The following is a 19,011-nucleotide window of genomic DNA, read 5'->3' on the forward strand; positions in this document are numbered from 1 at the left end:
TTATGTTCTTATGTACTTTTTTCCCCTTCTCAATCCTTTTCTATCAAGTTTTGGACGGAGATAACAAATTTTTTATTATTATTATTAAAATAAATATTAATAATAATATAAGCCTTCAATAGTCATCATATTAAAAACTACATAACTCGAATCTGAGACCACAAGAATAGCAAATCTCTTAATCCCAAACTCTTATCACATTATAAATTAACATGAATATACTTGATTTTTTTTCCCTTCTCCTAGTTGTATATATATTTTTTAATTCTCAAAACATTAAATATCACACAAAAATCCTTGAAGTTTCGTTATGTTTTACTCTTTTTCGAGATAAGAAAATCTTCGTAAATCTTGTTTTGCAAAAAAAAAAATTTTATTTCCCTCCATCTTTCATACTTATTTCATATCCTAGACATTAAAGGTTGTTTAAGAATTCTCGAGGCATTATTAATGTTTTAATATTTTTTTTATATACACAAATTCTACAAGGGACCCGTCTCATTTTGTGTTTTTATTTGCGTATAAAACAATATGATAAGTTAATAATCTTACTATTATATATGGAATACAAATAGACAAGTCATAAGTAGCATGTATTTTGGATAATCTCGAGTAAGCATTTTGGTACCATATGGTTGAAACTTTGCTAACTACAAAAACGACACTGTTTCATTTGATATAAAAGATGCACACTGGATGAACATAAAATTGATCAAGCTTGAAAGGGTATTTTATTAGAAATAAACTAAAAAGTGTGATGTTTTATTTGTAGAAATTTATGGTGATATTTATTTTATTTTGATCATCAAACTCTATTTTTCTTTAATTACATCCTTTTATGTCCCAATTCATGATCAATTTTATCAAGAATTGGCAAGGAAGAATAAAATTGAAACAGATTATATATGATCAATTCCAATCATGAAAATGATGATTTTTGTATCGATAGATTTTATTCCATCAGGATGAGTTCGGCTAGGTGTTGCTTGTCCTTTCCATCACTTAAAATGATAGATTTGAGGTTTTTCACGCCAATTGTGCATATCTATGGCAAGGTGAGAAGGTAAGAGGTTGCGCTTTCACATCAAATGTGAATTATATCCATTCACAGCCATTGATGGGAAGGGAAATCCCTCGCCCAATCTGCGTTTTCGTAGAAAGAAATTGCAGAAAATGTCTGTCAGAAGATAAGCAAAACAATAGCACAGGATGACAAGAAGAAAGTTAAATGTAACAAATGGGTATCAAGGCCTCAGAATTGCAGAAAATGTCTGTCAGAAGACTCATTCGAGTCATTCAGTCCCGAAAGATGGTTTGGTGAATGATATCATCATCGGCCCACCCAATAAACATGCACAAAATCAACAATCAAACCGTATGCACTAAACTAAATCCAGCATTCATGGATTTACTGTGCAGGATAGTGATTTTAGACCCATCATTCCACCACAAAAGGATGTATCTATACATGTCTGAATTCACCTAAAAGTAAGGAACAGAGAAGACATGATATGCTCCTTTCCCTCAAACTGGCTCGGGAAAACTCTTATTATCAGCCTCAGGCGAGACCAAATGGGGCATCTCGTATTCTGAATATCCTTTGATTTTGTGAGGCTATTAATTTAATCCCTCTTTGAATCAATTAACCCTCTCAATCTCAAAACTAAAAAAAGAATAAAAAAATCAATAAATATTCGAATCCAAACAATAAAAGGAACACAGAAATAGAAGTTCCGTACCCTCTCAAAAGAGATCCAGATTGTTGTACGCCTCTGTCTGAACCAGACGGTATTGTCTTGTTAAGAGACCTTCTGGTTATTCGAAGGCATTATTACAATAAAAATTAAAAGATGAAATAAATTAAGGAATGTCTAAGGCTGCTTGGAGGACAACTGGTAATGAAAAGAGCAAAATTGTCCCCTCAAAAGGGCCTTAGATTGAAACGACCGAAGACAAAACATCTTTCGATCTAATTTGATTTCTGCCTCCTAACTAAGCCAGCTATGAAATTGTTTCTCAATTCATATGGCTACTCAAAGAGGCAGTGGAAATTGAAGACGTGAATCTGTAATTGAAATGGAAGAAAGAGTGCAGTAACAGAGACGGAGTTCGGGCTAGGCTTTTAAGGATGGGGATTTAGGGTTTCTTCTGGAATATTAGAATTACAAACATGCCCTTTTAAGCTAGTCATCTAGGTTTTAGTCCTTCACAATTCTTCATTACGATTAAAATAAATATTCAGTCTGAAATATTTAAATACTGAATAAGATAATGCATGTATTAAGAGTGTTTTTTAAAATAGTTGGTTTTTAAAATGTTTTTTTATATATATTAAAAATATATATTTTATATTAGTATATCAAAATGATCTACAAACACTAAAAATATTAATTTAAAATAAAAATAAATAAATAAAATTTAATTTTTTTCAAAAGCGATTTTAAAACACAAAAACAAACAGACTTATTTTATTTATATAAAATATTTTATATTTTATATAAAATATTTTTTATTAACAATATTGCTTTTAATAATGTCCAAGATAATTGAAATAAATATTTTAAAAAATCTCAATAATTCAATAAGGAGTGAAAAAAATATTTTTAAAGGTAAAATTCTCATTTTCTTATAAAATATTTTTGGATGAAAACATGGTTTTTCTATCAAAACATATTTTTGTAAGTAAAAACTTATAAAAAATGTAAAAAGCAAGTTTTAAAAAAAATAATAATCCCTCTTTTATATGGTTGTAAAAATTCTAATCTCATTTAAAAGTATGACGTAATCGATGATTTTATAAGAGAGAACATGTCAATGAATTATATGTAAAAAATTATGGTAAAAAAAAATCACCATCTAATTTTATAGTAATTAAAAACCCTAATTAATATTTAAAGGTTCTAAGTAAATGGCTAATTATATTAGAGAAAAGATTCTAATCACCTTAAAACATTATCTTTAAGGTAAGATGTTTCGTTAAATATATCTATCATGCTTACATGCTAAAAATTTGTCTAAACTGGTATATACGCTTCTATTATCGAAGATAAATGACTATTAAAATTCAAGATAATAATATTGAATCCATGCTCAGTAACATGATTTAATCCTCACTTTTATGATAAAAGTGTTGAATCCAAAATGATAATAATAGTTAATTAGGTTTTGATCCATTCAAATTAATTATGGATAAAATAGGTCTTAGGGCCACTATTCACTCTTAGTAACTCCTGCTTATCCAAAATCATTCAATCATTAAAGTCTATAAGGTTTTTCATGTTTAATAGTATTCAGGTTTAATTTTTTAATTACTATATACTTCTACTATCATAATCATACTATATACTTTATTATTTATATGACATTTAGTATGAAATATGTTCTCTCTTTGTTACCCTATATCATTCTTTTTTAATATGAACATTAAGTATTTTTATAATTACCAAAGCTTCTCTAACAATTGGATACATAACATTACTACAGTTCTCAAGTGTTGGCATTTCATCCTCTTTGAATTTGTCACTTTCACATAGCTATAATCATTTTATTTGGATATTGTTAAGTAATATGTCAATTACTTAAACACCTGAAACACTTAATATCACGATTACGATTAAATGAGATCTTGATTTTTGTTTTTTGTTTTAGTGACCTAATTTTTCCTTGAAGCCTTAGATGAATTAGCTCGTCACAAACCTTCTTTCCAAACCTCTACGGCCTGATTCATCTCAAAGACTGATCACTTTGGTTCTTAAACCAACATCTCGTTCATTACTTCGGTAAACTTTGTATTTATGAACTCTAATTATTGTCATGATTAAATAACCCTATTCAAGATTATTTTTCTTTATCTTTTGGTGGTGGTGATCCACTCTTAGACCTCGTTTTATTTTGCACGAAGTGATATTTTAGAAATCACTTTTCAAATTTTATTGTATTTGTTTATCATTAGAAAAATTGATTAACGGAAAGCATTTTCCAATCAAAAAAAAATTAGTTTGGTTTCCAGAAAAATGTTTTTCTTTCATTTTGGACGGAAAACACTTTCCATAACTTATGAAAAACTTAGAAATATTATATTATTTGCTGATTATAACAATTCTGGTTCTCAAACTTTTGATTGCTATATATTTTGTTTTGAATTTTTTTTCTTTCAATTTCACCCCTTAGAATTTGATTTAATTTGATTTTATATTAACTTCAGTCCTTATTTTTATTATTTTTATTTGCTTTTATCTTATTATTTTTTAAATTAAAATTTTTTTATCTATCAAATTTAGTCCTCATTTTTTTTATTGTTACTTATTTTATTTGAAATAATTTATGAAATTATAATTATAATTATTTAATTTCATTATCTTTCAATTTTTTTACAAGTTAGATTTGATTTCTATTATTTTGATTATTATATATTTTATTTGAGATAATTTATGAAATCAGATTTTCTTTCAATTTCATTCTCATTTAACCGTTTAATTTGTAAAATTTGTTCCTCATTATTTTAATAAACTTGAAAAAAATATATTCATAATTTATTTTCCAACTCATTTTTCATAACATAACCAAACATTAAAAAATGATTTTCAATTTTTTTTCCATGACACTACCAAACATAAAAAAATAATTCACTTTCTAGGAATTCACTTTTCAAGAATATCACTTTTCAAAAGGAAACTATTTTCCAGCAAACAAACAGGGCCTTAGTTGACATTATCAAGAACTACAAATTAAGTTACTAACATCTATGTAGATATAGATATAACTTTATATAAGTTTTTTTATTCTTATATTAAAAGTGAATAATAGTAATTACTATCCTTAATAATATTTTGAAAATTAACTTTTTTGTTATTTTGAAAATTAACTTTTCTGTTAATTTTTTATCCTTACATTAAAAGTGAACAATATATTTTCTTGCTAAAAATATTTTTTAATATTTTTAAAATATAGGCCAAAGTTCTCTGGAATTCTACAAACTGAATGTAACATCCAAGTACAACTTTTAGTATGCAAAATTATTTTTTGATTTTTTTTCTTAATTTTAAGATATTCTTTAATATGTTTTAGGGTTTTTGTTCATATGCAAGGAAATATTTTATTTATTATATATATATATATAATAAAATATTTTTTTTGGTATACTATTAATGAAAAAAAACCAAAAAATATTTAATAAAAAAAAAACCATCTAGTTTATATGAATAATAAAGAAAGTGGTGAGAGAGGGGATCAACTTTTTTAGTATACTATTAATGATACGGTAATAAAAATATGTGTTTGCTAAATTTAACACCAATAAAATATTGAAATGTTTATATATATATATTGTGATAACCTCATTTAAAATCAATAAATAATAAATTTTTTTTTAAAAAATCATCGCCTTCAGTATTCATGTAAATAATGAAAGAGGTGGGAAACCCAACTGTTTTAGCATGCTAGTTAATAAGCTTTATATTGTGCTTAGGAAAACCAAAGTCCACTAGCTAGAATCCGTTCCAAGACCTCAGTCAACTCTGTCAAAACCCATCTCAAGATTTGTTTCAAGACAAAGAGCATCATCTCTGTTTTTTGTCCCGAGTATGCCTCAAATCTAAAATTTTATTTTATAACGTTATAATAGTTGTTTTTTAAAATATTTTTTATTTAAAAATATATTATAATAATATATATTTTTTATTTTTTAAAATTTATTTTTTATAGTAACACATTATATTATGAACATCACATGAAAGAATCAATAATGGAGATCACGAAAGATTAATATGCACTAGCTGGCTAGCTGGCTGCGATCATGCTTAGAAGTTAAAAGACATTAAAGAAGACTTGTCGACGAATATAAAAATGTTAGTTGAGTTGGAAATGTACATCCATCCAAGATGTATTCTTTCAAGGAAAAACAAACTAAGTTTTTGCAATTCAAGATATATTTTTTTATATTATTTTGATGTTATAATATAAAAAATATTTTTTTAAAAAAAATATTATTTTGATATATTTCTAAACAAAAAGAATTTTAAACCACCACTGTTGCCACAATCCTATAAATTATTTTTTTAAAATATTCTTTTTATTTTAAAATAATATTTTTTTATATTATATATCAGAACAATTTAAAATTATAAATACATTCAAATACTCTTAAATTATTTTTTTAAACACAAAAATAAACGTATGGCTGGCCATCATGGCACAAATATTCAGAGGCTTACCATAAGTACGGAGAGTTCATTATTACATATTTTATTAAATTTACTTGGTTTTTTACTTGCTAGCTGTATATGTTTCATACCTTTTATCATTTTTTTTGGGTGTAAAAATGAGGGCTTTTCTATGTATTTCAACATAGGAATAAAACTCAGTCCTGGAGAAGACGTGCTCATTATTTAATAAGAAGGAAAAAATAATAATAATAATTTCGCACAAATTTTAAGTGTAGAGCCTACTCTTTGCATCACGACCCAAGGAAGAAAAGAACCATTCTCTTGATAGCCCACAAGAAATAACTTCTTGAATTTCTTTATCTTAAGAAAATAATCTGGAATTCGGACGCCAAAAAAGAGAAATCTACATGCATTTATAAGCTTACATATAAAAAAAGAAGTCACAGACAAACAAATCACATTAATTATAATACAAAGTAATAATTGGTTACAACAATATGAATATGTTTGACCAAAATGGCCATGAAGAGGAAGAAAAATAATGAAAAAGTCCAAGAAAAAAACACCCTCAAGCCCTTTTGCCCCCTCGATTCCCATCCATGCATGTAACACCCTGACAAATCCCTATACCATCTGGGGCAAAAGGGCTTCAAACAAATAAATCAGAAGGCGAAGAAAAGAAAACAAAGATGCATCAATCTCACATTTAGAAAAGGAGCTGCCCAAATGCAAGAGCAACGAGAGAAGCAAGAACAGCCGGCACAAAAGTGGTGGCATCGGAGGTAGGGCCAGGTGCTGGGGCATCCGCTGCTGCTACATTTTGGACGGCTGAAACAGCCATGAGCACAACCACGATAGCCAAAAATACTCTCATCTTCAATGCCTCCATTGTGAAAAACTTTCTTGCTGGAAAAAACAGAGGCGTGGAGGGAGAAGAGAAAATGCAAGATTTCAGACAATGGGTGGTGGACGTGTGATGACTCGCTTAGAGATGGCTAATACTTTATATAGTTGTTGGGGAGGCGACAAAAGGGGGTGTTACGGGCAGGCTGCCCTGAAAGACAGTTGATGGAAAGCACATGCACATGGTTGCCTTTCGAGCTGCCCGTTTGTTGGACAGGGTGGCTTCGATTGCCTTTGTGGTGCCATCCAGCTGGTGCCAACTGTTTGTGGCCATGTTTTGAGGGCGCCCACTCTTTACTCTTTAACCGCGGGCCCTTTTTTCAAAATAAATAAATAAATAATTGGAATTGAGGTTTTGAATTTAAAATTTTGAGTTACAATTATGACTCTTAGATACCGTTTGTTTTGTTTGATGGATAGTGATTTCTTTTGGGTTTTTTTTTTTTTTGTTTTCTATTTAAGGAATTTATCAATTAAAAACACTTTTTAATTTAAGAAAATTTGATTTAATTTTTAGAAAATATATTTTTCTTTTATTTTAGATGAAAAATATTTTTAAGAAGGTGTGAAAACTAAAACAATATGTTATTATTTGTTAATTATATAAATTTGATTATTAATCTTTTTATTACTATATATTTTATTTTAATTTTTTTAATTTAATCATTTAGAATCTGATTTAATTTGATTTTTATATCAACTTTGATTTTTGTTCTTTTTAAAGTTATTTATTTATTTTTATTATTTTCTTAATTAAAATTTTTTATCTATCAGATTTGGTCCTTATTATTTTGATTACTATTTATTTTATTTGAAATAATTTATAAAATTGAATTTTTTTTCTTCAATTTCATCATCTTTCAATTTTTCATATTTGATCTTCATTCTTTTAATTGCTATTTTTTTTATTTGAAATAATTCATGAAATTAGATTTTTTTTAATTTCATCCTCCAACCTTTTTATGTTATATTTAATTCTCATTCTTTTAATAAACTTGAGAAAAAATAAATTATTAATAAATTATTTTTTATTTTATTTTTATGACACAATCAAACATTGAAAAATATTTTTTAATTAATTTCCATGACACTATCAAATATCTAAAAATAATTCACTTTTTAAAAATTTAATTTTCATGGAAATCACTTTCTGATAAACAAACAATGTCTTACAATTAAAATCAGTTTGGTCAATGACTCAATCAATTTTTTTTAAAGAAGTTAAAATAATATTGTTTTGAGAATTTTTTTAAATAAAAAATAAAATCAAGTTTTTCCTAGTTAATCAGGTCATAAATTAACCCGCTATATCATCCAGGTCAAAAATAAATAAATTCTTAATTAAAACCTCACCAGATTAAGAGCGTGTTTGGCAGTGTGGTTGCGAGTGATTTTCAAATAGCTTTTCGTGCCGAAATACATGCCAATGATTTTTTTTATTTTTTAAAAATTATTTTTGACATCAGCACATCAAAACGATTCAAAAGGTACAAACCATACTTAATTTTAACAAAAAAATTTTAATAAAACGTAATTACAAATACAGTGCCAAACGGTATCTTAAATGTGTTTTTGTTTTTGTAGCTGGTTCTATTTTTAAAACAGACCACAGAAATAAATCGTTTGGTTATATTCTAAACACCTGTGATTTCCGAACTTCCCAAACCTTATCATCTTCCCCATCCTCTCTACCTTTACTAACGCCTGGTCATCCCATCTGTCATCATTTTGCTTCAGTTCTCCTCTCATCTTTCTCTTTCCACCTTATTCTCTGTAAGAAGCGAACCCAAACTCCTTAAACAATTATAATTTTGGTTCAACGCATGGATGAATTTTTGAATCAAACACACCACAATGAAAAATAATATTTAAAAATCAAATTTTTAAATATTTGAATTATTTGATGGAAATGGAGGACAGTTGGGGAAGAACTGTGTGTAGTCATATCCTTTCAGATGGAGCTTTTTTTTTTTTTTGAATTGAGATAATAATTTCAATTCAAGAGCCGAGTAAACAGTTGGGAGAAATGAACTTGAAGGAGACGGCTGCGTTTGGACCTCAGATCATCTTGCCTTCTCTTCGAAGGCGAGGAGGTTAAAGTGATGAAAACCTCACAATATTTCTTGCCATTTCCGAGCTCACATGGTGACCACACCCTCTACGATACCTGGTTTTAAAGGAACAGTCGAAGGGCCAAGCATCAAACAAAACCTCATTGTCAATGTCACTGAATGATCTGTCATTATTTAATTTCTCCAAGTTTGTCAGCTACTTTCTCCATGGGTGGTGCTCACTCAATGAAGTTTACGAATATTGATTATTAAGTTGGATGTAGATTCCTCAGTTTGTTTTTTCACAACAGAAAAAAAGAGAGAAAAGAATCTTCCTTTTTTTTTTTCAAATTCTCTTTTTTTATTAGTTTGGCATGATATTCCAGAAATAAATGATATAATTATAAAACTCAGCATGATTCAAGGCTTGGATTGCTGGTTGAGTGAGTTAATTTTAAACAATGCTGGTTGATTCATGAATTTTTTTTAAAAAAATTTAGAACAATGTTGTTTTGAAAATAAATTTAAAAATATCAAACCGATCTTATCTGGGGTTTAACCATGTTAATTGAATCGTTGATTGACCTATTGGGTTAATCAAGTTTAGCTAGGTCAACTCTCACTTAATTTAACATAAAATTTAATTTTAGGTCTCAAATATACGAGTTAATATGTTAACCTATCAGAACATATTTAATAACATTGTTCAACACGAGTTAATATGTTAACCCATCATAACATATTTAATAACACTGCTAAATGATATTTTTCTAAAGAATTGAATATGATAAATAAATGGGGGCAAGCTTAAATACATTAGACCAAGGTTGTCAAAAATATTTTTTTATATACGACATAGAAAATACAATATAAACTTGGATCGTAAAATTATAAGTATTTTTTTTATATATGGTTCGTACAAATAATAAACAATTCCATTGATAAAGATGTAATTTGCTTATTCTTGTATGATAAAATCCTACCATGTAAGATCCAAGGAAAAAAGTTGGAAGTGGTTGGTAAAACTACGTGTCCAAAAAAAAAAAACATTGAAAACACTTATGACTTTATAACTATGTTTTCTTGTTGGCTAACACTAGTTCTAATGCTCCTTTTAAATGCATGACCGCCTATAATGTTTTAGTTTATCTGATGTTTTTTGCCTTGATGGATAATACATTATTTTTAGATATTATTATGCTTTTTTTTAGATATTGTTATACTTTTATAAGTTTTAGATTTTGTTTATTACACACCATGAATCTTAATAAGTGGATCAATAAGAAATTGTAGGCTTCGTATGAACTAAAACAAATGAATCAAGCAATTCAAAGTAATTTTTTTTGTTAATCTTGAAGCCTGACTCCTTGTTAGATCATATCTTAAACAAATTATGAAATTTTTTATGGATAAATCATAATATTGTAAACTTATTTAAAAGACTACGGTATTTAATCACGAACATATATATAGGTGATCAAATTTTGAAGTATGATCTATCACTTTTGTAAAACTATCCCTATAAAATAAAAAGTTTTAAAGTTTTGTTTCATAATAGATAATTTTTTATTTATTAGAAAGGGTTTAAGCAAGACTATATTTCATTCATCATTGTTGTATTGACTCAAGAAAGAATCCATAAATACAAGTGTTTGTGTGGCTAATATGTTAGTGAGTAAGCACATAAAAACACAATGAGAAAGATAAGAATTGAGAATTTAGAATTATTATAAAATCATAAAATCATGATTTTAAATTATTTTATTAATTTTATATAATAAATATATATTAACCTGTAAAGTCATATGATTATAAGATAGCAATTTCAACAACCTTGCATGAGACCATAGCTGGAAATAGCTATTTCCAATTATTTTTTAATCATAAACAAAGCCCTGATGTAAACGGGAAAATTAGACCAAGCTCAATGAAGAGACATACAATTTTTTTAATAAAAAAAAAAGCCCTTATGACAATTGAAACTTTTAAAATCCACTACAGCTATAACAAAAACATATCACCCACCGCATCATTAATTACTGTGTTTTTTAGGGTACAAAAAATTAATCATTGCTTCTTAATTTGAACTAGGTATGACCTACAATTTGAATTAACGACCAAATTATAATCATAATGTTGCAATATGTTCACCACAACCATGTTCCTTTCAGCTAAATTTCACATGGTGATTCATGGGTAGCACCACCCAAAAAAAATCACAGCATCAAATTGCAGGAGATCATCAAGGAAATGGGTCCCCATCAATTACTCAATAAATGTGCCCTAGCTTCTGGGGAATGCAAAAAAAGAAGAGAAAGAGAACAAGAAGAAGAATTAGAATTTAGCTGAAAATATTATGCCCTTTTTCCGTGAGGTTTTTTTTTTTTTAAAAAAAAATTAATATATTAATATGACTGAAGATAATAATGTTGAACCTAAAAATGAATGATGAATTGTTTGGAAGTGGCGTCTAAGTGATGTTTATCTCCCCAAATGGTAGTTAGTACCCAATAGTTATAAGGCTACAGTTGCACTAACATTATAGTAGAAGAGAAGATTTAGGACAAACTCTGGTTTCATGACATTAAACAATATGTCAAGAGTCAAGAGTATCTAACCGATGCTTAGAAACGGATAAGAAAGTTCTTCGAAGATTAGCTATGGATTTTTACCTGGATAGAGAGATCTTATATAAAAGAGGGTTTGATCGAACCTGATAAAATGTTTTGACAATGAAAAAACATGGAAAATAATGATGGAGATTCATGAAATAATTTGTGACACCCATGCTAGCGGACACATGTTCTCTCAAAACCTTTACACAACATGATTTCTCCCTCGTTATCTTCTCTATAAGGGATAGATGTGATTGATCCGATCAATCCAAAAGCTAGTAATAAGTATTTTTTTTATTAACAAGGATTTCCAGGCTAGCTTGCGTGTACCTCGACTAATCCCACGAGCCATGAAGTTAACGACCATGTAAGCCTCCAGTAGTCATCATATTAACAACCACTTGGCTCGAACTTGAGACTACAGCAAACCCCCTAGTTATCTGCTCTATAAGGGATAGATGTGATTGCTCCGATCAATCTAAAAGCTAGTAACAAGCATTCATTTTTTTTATTAACGTGGGTATCCAGGTCAGCTTGCGTGCACCTCGACTAATCCCACGAGCCCTGAAGTTAACGACCATGTAAGCCTCCAATAACCATTATATTAGCAACTACTTGGCTCGAACCTGAGACCACAGCAAACCTCCTAGTTATTTGCTCTATAAGAAATAAATGTGATTGATCCGATCAATCTAAAAGTCACTAATAAGCATTCATTCATCTTAGTAGTGATTGATTACTTTGCTAAATGGTTGGAAATAGCTTTCTATGCACAAACCACTTAGAAAGTAGTGTGTTAGTTCTTTAGAATGAGCCAAGATTTGGTTTGGACATTAAAACTTGATCGGTGAAAAATGATTACTTTCACCTGGCTGAGTGGTGAGATGGGATGTGATTAATCACATCCCTTTTGTCTCATAGATGAAATATGGCCCAGAGAAGATCACAACCATTACAAGCAACTCTACCATTTTTGTCATTGTTGGTTTAATCAAGAAATTAAGAACACGTTTTTTAATCTCAAGATGCCGATAAAAGAACATTACATTAAAAAAAAAATTGGTAAAAAATTTATTGTTTTGTTAGTGATTGTTGCATTAGTAAATTATAAATGTATTTCACCTAAACAAATCAATTTGTCAGAAGTAATCAAAGAAATATTTTTAAGATTTTATTTTGGTACTTTTCAAAAATAAAATCAATTATGTTGTATAAATTTAGATATTATTTACTAGAGTATGTAAAAAAATAAAAAATAAAAATTCATGCTTGCATTAAGATTTGAATCCATCTTAGTAAATAAACCTCTTCTTGCTACTAAGCTAATTCTATCAACTTGATAGATCTTTCATTTTAAAACAAAAATATATTGAAGTATAAATATTTCACACATTTTATAAATATGCACGACTTACTGTATACTGAGTGTAAGTTCACACTATAGCTTAGTTTGACTGACAAATGCATAATTGAAAGAAAGAAATGTTTGAAGTCAACGATTGCCGTGTTTGAAAAAAGAGAGTTTTTTTTAGTTTGTAGTTGTAATTGTTTTTTAAAGGTTTTTTATTTAAAAATATATTAAAATAATATTTTTTTATTTTTTAAAAATTATTTTTGACATCAATATATTAAAATAATTTAAAAAAATAAAAAATATTAATTTAAAATAAAATAAAAATTTAATTTTTTTCAAAAACTTTTTTAAAACATAAAAACAAAAATATTTGATAAGTTAAATACTGCTGGATTAGTGAAAGAGAAATGTATTTTAACTGAAAAAAAATAATTTGTTAGAAGTAATGAAAGAAATATTTATAAGATTTTATTCTTGGTACTTTACACAGATATAATTAATTATATTGTATAAATTTGGATATTATTTATTAGAGTATGTAAAAAGAAATCGATGTTTGCATTAAAATTTGAATGTAAATAAACAATTATATCAACTCAATAAATATTTCATTTTAAAACAAAAAAGAAATATTTATTAAACTCATATTTCCTCAATTAACATTCTATATACACACCAAATCCAATTCCCTCTAATTTTTAACCTTAGGCCGACCACTTTACAAACAAGGAACCATGTTTTTGGTTCGATTTTTCCTAGAAACTATCCTTATTCTCTCATTCCATGCCAATTTTTAACAAAACTTTTATCAAACAACCATTTCCCCAAATTTCTTCATGAACCCTAAAATTTAGGATTTAGGAATTTTCTTCCCCCCTCCCCATAGCAACCAAGAAAGAAGTGTAAATACATAAAGATCAGTCCTTTACCTTTGTTAACTCAACTCTATTTAAAGAGTTCCCGCCAAATCCCCCGAGAAAAAAACATTTTAGATCAACTCAATTTTTAAATTTAAATAAAAAAACAAATCTACCTTCATATAGAGGATTGTTTGAGCCACATGATAGGAGATGCAAAAAGAAGGTGTAATTTGCACAGGAACGAGCAAATGCAAGGTCCATTAATAATTTAGTATATGATATTGAAAATTAAGATCGTATATGGTTGGCCATTGTGAGTAGTGTTTGTTGCCATTTTTTGTGTGAAACTAAAAACTAGAAGGCATCTAGAAAAATTGAAGAATCTGACATGTTATTATTCAAGGAGCTACACAAACATATGGAGCCAATCAAGAAAAATGTGTGATAGGTGGATTATACTAGGAGTTATTGTTGGTGTTAGTGTATGGCACATAAGATGCTTTCTACGGACTATAGTTTATGAACATTCATTTTAGATTATCGAAAGTGGTGAGGCCATATAATATATATTTTAACTAATTTTACGGTCTTGAAATTAATGACCATGAAAATCTCTAGTAGCTCTAAGATTTATAAGATTCGAACTGGTAATCTCTAGAAAATAAACTTAAAATCTGACCAGTTAAGCTACACTTTCTCGTGATTTAGTTTTAACAATATTACACTATGCATCAGTAAAAAAACAAAAAAGAGTTGAAATTGTCATTGCAAATAGGAGTAGCGCATATGATTGCAATACCACTTAATAAAAAGCAAGCAACTATTGCTTACAAACATACTTTATATTTCCCATCTCATTTTTCTTTTAGATATTTCATTATATAACATCTTCGTTTCATTTATTTTTGATAAATGGATTCAAATTATATTTTGATTTACTTATTGAATTTCGTAGTTTTAATCTTGTTTAAGGTCGCATCAAGCTTTCCTTCACATTCAACTTTTAATTTTTTTAATAATTGGTGGACTTTAAGCTCATTAGGGCAGCTAATCTCATTCTCAATAATCTTCACAAACCAAGTTCAAAGCCCACATAGGCCGGCAATACTAATCAAGCCGAGCGCACACTAGATTTGAAAGGAAGTTAGTATTTCCTTGGGCCTTTGAGATGGAACCCACGACTCTGCTGATCCCATCATCATAACCGTTCAATCCTACGGTCAAAAAGCAATCTTCAGTTATTTCAGTCACGGGCAGGCAGAGAGGGAGATAAATGCACACAAAGGGCGAAAGATGAAACCCCACAAGGAAGAGAGGCTTTGGTTGAGAGAAACCGAGCAAACAGAGAGAGACTTACAGAGCCACCACAAACACAAAGAGGCAGATTTAATTTTCTTCTTACAGAGAGATACTCTCGTTTTGTTTTAAAGAAATTCTTGCTTCTCTCTATACAGAGAGCAAGTAATATCATATAGTGTTTGCTCTTGAAGGAGTTTCATTTCTCATGCTACCTCTTGGTAGGATACTTGTCTTCTTCTTCTTCTTCTTCTTCTTCCCCCATCTTCTATCCTTCTCTCTCTTGGCAAGTCAATTTGTTGAATGGATTTGAGAAAGATTTGCTTTTGATTTCTGTTTTACACCTGTAGATGTTGGATCGATAGCAACACATTTTCTTTCCATAAAATCTATGAGTCAAGAGTTCGATATATAGGTTCTAACCACAAAACTTCATCTTCTGTTAATTAAGAAAACCCCAGATGAGTACTCTAAAAAATCACTTTTCTTTTGGCTTCTAATTAACCAATTCAACAAGTTCTTAAATTTTCTCTTCTGGGCCGTTTTAATTCTCTCACTTCCCAACTCAAAAGGTTTAGAAGTTCTCAGATTTTCACTTCCGGGATATTTTTGTTTTGCTCAAAGTTTTGAATTGTATCTGTTCTAACTTCTGGGTTGGTGTTTGTTTCTTGTTTTCTGTAACAGACATGGAGAAAGAAGAGAGAAACCAGAGAGCTACTTGTAAAGGTTTAGAACCAGAGTTTTTCTTGCAGTGGGGAAATAAAAAGAGGCTTAGATGTGTTAGAGTTAGAGACCCTCAAATCATTTCTCAGAGATCTGATGGTGTTTTTCGCAGGAAAACCACTTCTAGGATTGATAGATTTGTTGTCTCTTCTGCTACTACAGAGAAAGACACTTATCTTCCTCAATCTAATCGCCTCACAAGGTTAGATTGATTTGTCTCTGTAACAAGACATTTCTTCAACTTTCTGGCCTGGTGCTTGACGCCTTTTTTGGTGGAGTTTTTTTTTTCTCAGCAACCAAACAGAGAATTAAAAAGTCCCCAACTGAGAAATGAGGTTGGAAGATTGCTTCTTGTTCCGTGTTTGGTGGCCGAGAAAGTTTAAAATAAAATTCGGATTTGAATTAATGTGACTCATCTTGTTTTGGTATCCTAATTTTGATTGATAGGAGAATTCTGATTTACGAAAGAAATATGTCGGGTTCTTTCTTGTCATCCTTCTTTTGGTTGATGATCAAAGAGAAGAAATTAAAAATAGTTTTTTTTTTCTTTCATATAATGAGATTTATGTTTTTGTTTCTTTTAGATCCCAATTCCCAGGCAAAGACTAAACTGCGACTTAAAAACTGAATGATAAAATCTGAAATCTTGATTCTGTGGATATGGTTGGATGCAGGAATTCTGAAGCAGCGATACTTAGGTCCAGTGTGACTGAGAACAGGAAATCATCTTCACCGGAGAAGGAGGACCGGTGCTATACTACAAGAGGGTCAGGGATTCTGGATGAGAATGGCAAGGTTTCAATGGATGGTAACACTGGAGATGATAAAGGACATGTTTGGCCAAAACTATTCATTACTTTGTCAAGCAAAGAGAAAGAGGAAGATTTTATGGCTATGAAAGGGTGTAAGCTTCCTCAAAGGCCTAAAAAGAGAGCCAAAATTATACAAAGAAGTTTACTTGTAAGTCTCTTGACGAAAAATGCTCTCTTCTCCCTTTTGGCTTTCCTCTTTCTCTGTGATTCAATTAATTATTGTATGAAAAGGATTTCTGGGTTTGGTCCCTGTGATTGGGGTTTGTTTGAGCCTTTCAGGGTTTTATCTCTTTTATGTGTTTTTAATTTCTTTTTCGGTTTTCGGAATCTTGGTGGGTGGCAGTTGGTAAGCCCTGGGGCATGGTTGACTGATATGTGCCAGGAGAGGTATGAAGTCAGAGAGAAGAAGAGTTCTACTTCTAAGAAGGTATTAAATTGTCCTCCTTTTATTTCCTTCCCCTTCTCTCGAGATCTGAATGATTTCAATCGCGCCTGCAGGCAGAATCGATAACCTTTTCTTTTGTTTGGATATGACACAGAGACCAAGAGGATTGAAGGCCATGGGCAGTATGGAAAGTGATTCAGAATAACTTTCGTTACACTTTAGCAGCAGAGAGGCTTATTGTTTTTCTATTGATTTTTTTGGGATTTTTTTGGGAGAAGATGATAGTTGGTGGCTGGAATCTGTTGCAAGGAAAGATAGAGAGAGTAAGCAGTCTCTGCATGGATTGTATGTTTGTTCCTGTAATGTATAGAGTAATTTTTCTGCTGTCTTACCACCATTCTAACCAAAGTACAGCCATCCCTGTCTTTTATCGAAATTGTCTCTCCCCCATTTCTCTAATCTCAAGAACGATGTCGAGATCCAGTTTTCCTTGTCATGGGAAAAAGAAATGCAATGAGATTCCTTCCCTTCCCTAATTCCAATGCCAAAAAGGCAAGAACCTCTCGTAAAGGCATGAATGATATCAAGCGGGCATCGTGTTATGGTCGGAACTCGAAATAACTTGTCAAGTATGATGGCTCGCCTTGCGGCGTCTTCTGCGGATAGTTTTTTTGAAATTTCTTTATTCTTACAAAATATTTTCTTAAAAATATGTAGTTTTCCATTATGAAAAGCCATTTGTTCGGTTAAAAATAAGAATTAATTGGTGATGAAATCAATGATTTAATGAGAAAGATAATCTCTCAAGTTTGTGTTCTTCTCATGGTAAGTTGGATTTAATTAAGCGCTTCCAGCTTTTGTGCAATGTGATATGGTTGGTGGTTATTCTTTAAATATTTTTTATTAAAAAATATATTAAAAGAACAATTATTTTTAATAGTAAAATGATCTAAAAATATTAAAATTAATTAATTTAAAAAACAATTATTTAACCAGCCAACCATTTAACTTCCAAGTATTTTTTGTCGTCCTCGACAGTTCATATGGACATATCCAGCATCGCACCGATTCGCGTATCCAAAACCAAAAACTTGCCTTTTGAGCTGTTAGATCAACAAACATTGACACTTCCCATCACTTTGTGATGCTGCTGCTCTTGTACAGGGCACTGAATTCACAATCATAGCGCCAAATATATCATGCAGCCCATTTTGTGGAGCTTCTAGTCATTTTAATTAGACATAGTATGAATTTGTAGCATAAGGATATAATTAAAAGAAAAGGTACCAAACTGGTAACCATAAAAAACCTACATGGCCAATCTCAAATTCACATGAAAAAATATGTTTTAGTCCATATATTCTTCATTAACTATTTTTGTGGTCTCTTTGCCTTTAAAGTTTTAAGTCCTGGTTCAAACCTTTATTTTGTTAATGTTCTAATAATCTCTGCGTTTGAGAAAGAAGAGAAAAAATCATTAGAAAATAACGGAGAAAAAAGGTATTTGTGGAGCATATTATGGAAACAAAAAATCTGATTTTGATATTGGTGGATTTCATTAGATTAAAGAGGTATCATTAAGGTGTTTTTTTTTTTTTTTTTTTTTTTATCTCTTGCCAAACCAAATTTGTTGACCGAAAAGTAAATAATAAATGAAATCTAAATAAGTCCATGTTATTGCATGACCAGCCTTGATTAAAATTCTAAATGGATCTGTGATATTAAATGACAGATCTTGACAATAAAAAAATCTAAATGGGTCTATATTATTAGGTGATCAATCTTAAAGTTAAATAAATAGTATGATTACACTCAAAATCAAATAAATAGTCTCATTAAAAGGTGACT

At 29.5% G+C, this 19,011-nt stretch overlaps 2 protein-coding genes, 1 long non-coding RNA gene and 3 other non-coding genes across 6 annotated transcripts; 1 reads left to right on the forward strand and 5 right to left on the reverse strand.

Annotated features, from left to right (window-relative positions):
* Window positions 1–1,210: 1,210 nt before the first annotated feature.
* On the reverse strand, window positions 1,211–2,181 carry LOC133669557 (uncharacterized). Its single transcript, XR_009833912.1, has 2 exons — window positions 1,740–2,181; window positions 1,211–1,663 (listed from the first exon to the last, which is right to left on the reverse strand). It is a non-coding gene; the product is annotated as an uncharacterized LOC133669557 (long non-coding RNA).
* On the reverse strand, window positions 1,248–1,340 carry LOC133670283 (small nucleolar RNA SNORD96 family). Its single transcript, XR_009834031.1, has one exon. It is a non-coding gene; the product is annotated as a small nucleolar RNA SNORD96 family (small nucleolar RNA).
* LOC133670313 (small nucleolar RNA snoR138) lies at window positions 1,689–1,830 on the reverse strand. Its single transcript, XR_009834054.1, has one exon. It is a non-coding gene; the product is annotated as a small nucleolar RNA snoR138 (small nucleolar RNA).
* Window positions 1,866–2,003, reverse strand: LOC133670308 (small nucleolar RNA U19). The gene has a single exon (XR_009834050.1). It is a non-coding gene; the product is annotated as a small nucleolar RNA U19 (small nucleolar RNA).
* A 4,423-nt stretch (window positions 2,182–6,604) lies between the features above and the next one.
* On the reverse strand, window positions 6,605–7,158 carry LOC133669197 (arabinogalactan protein 13-like). Its single transcript, XM_062089248.1, has one exon. It carries the CDS (start codon window positions 7,051–7,053, stop codon window positions 6,871–6,873), a length of 183 nt encoding a protein of 60 aa, XP_061945232.1. The 5' UTR covers window positions 7,054–7,158; the 3' UTR covers window positions 6,605–6,870.
* An 8,047-nt stretch (window positions 7,159–15,205) lies between these two features.
* On the forward strand, window positions 15,206–17,554 carry LOC133668892 (uncharacterized). The gene is made up of 5 exons (XM_062088895.1): window positions 15,206–15,464; window positions 15,928–16,168; window positions 16,641–16,926; window positions 17,122–17,205; window positions 17,318–17,554. Exons 1-5 carry the CDS (start codon window positions 15,452–15,454, stop codon window positions 17,366–17,368), a joined length of 675 nt encoding a protein of 224 aa, XP_061944879.1. The 5' UTR covers window positions 15,206–15,451; the 3' UTR covers window positions 17,369–17,554.
* The last annotated feature ends 1,457 nt before the right edge of the window (window positions 17,555–19,011 follow it).

Source organism: Populus nigra, chromosome 12, assembly GCF_951802175.1.
Source record: "Populus nigra chromosome 12, ddPopNigr1.1, whole genome shotgun sequence".
NCBI classification, from domain to species: Eukaryota; Viridiplantae; Streptophyta; class Magnoliopsida; order Malpighiales; family Salicaceae; genus Populus; species Populus nigra.

Excerpts from the sequence above, each read along its gene's own strand:
- LOC133669197 (XM_062089248.1), bottom strand. The coding sequence starts at position 7,053 with ATGGAGGCATTGAAGATGAGAGTATTTTTGGCTATCGTGGTTGTGCTC.
- LOC133668892 (XM_062088895.1), top strand. Across the intron at positions 16,927-17,121 it reads TTATACAAAGAAGTTTACTT|TTGGTAAGCCCTGGGGCATG; the intron begins GTAAGTCTCTTG and ends GGTGGGTGGCAG. Across the intron at positions 17,206-17,317 it reads AGAGTTCTACTTCTAAGAAG|AGACCAAGAGGATTGAAGGC; the intron begins GTATTAAATTGT and ends GATATGACACAG.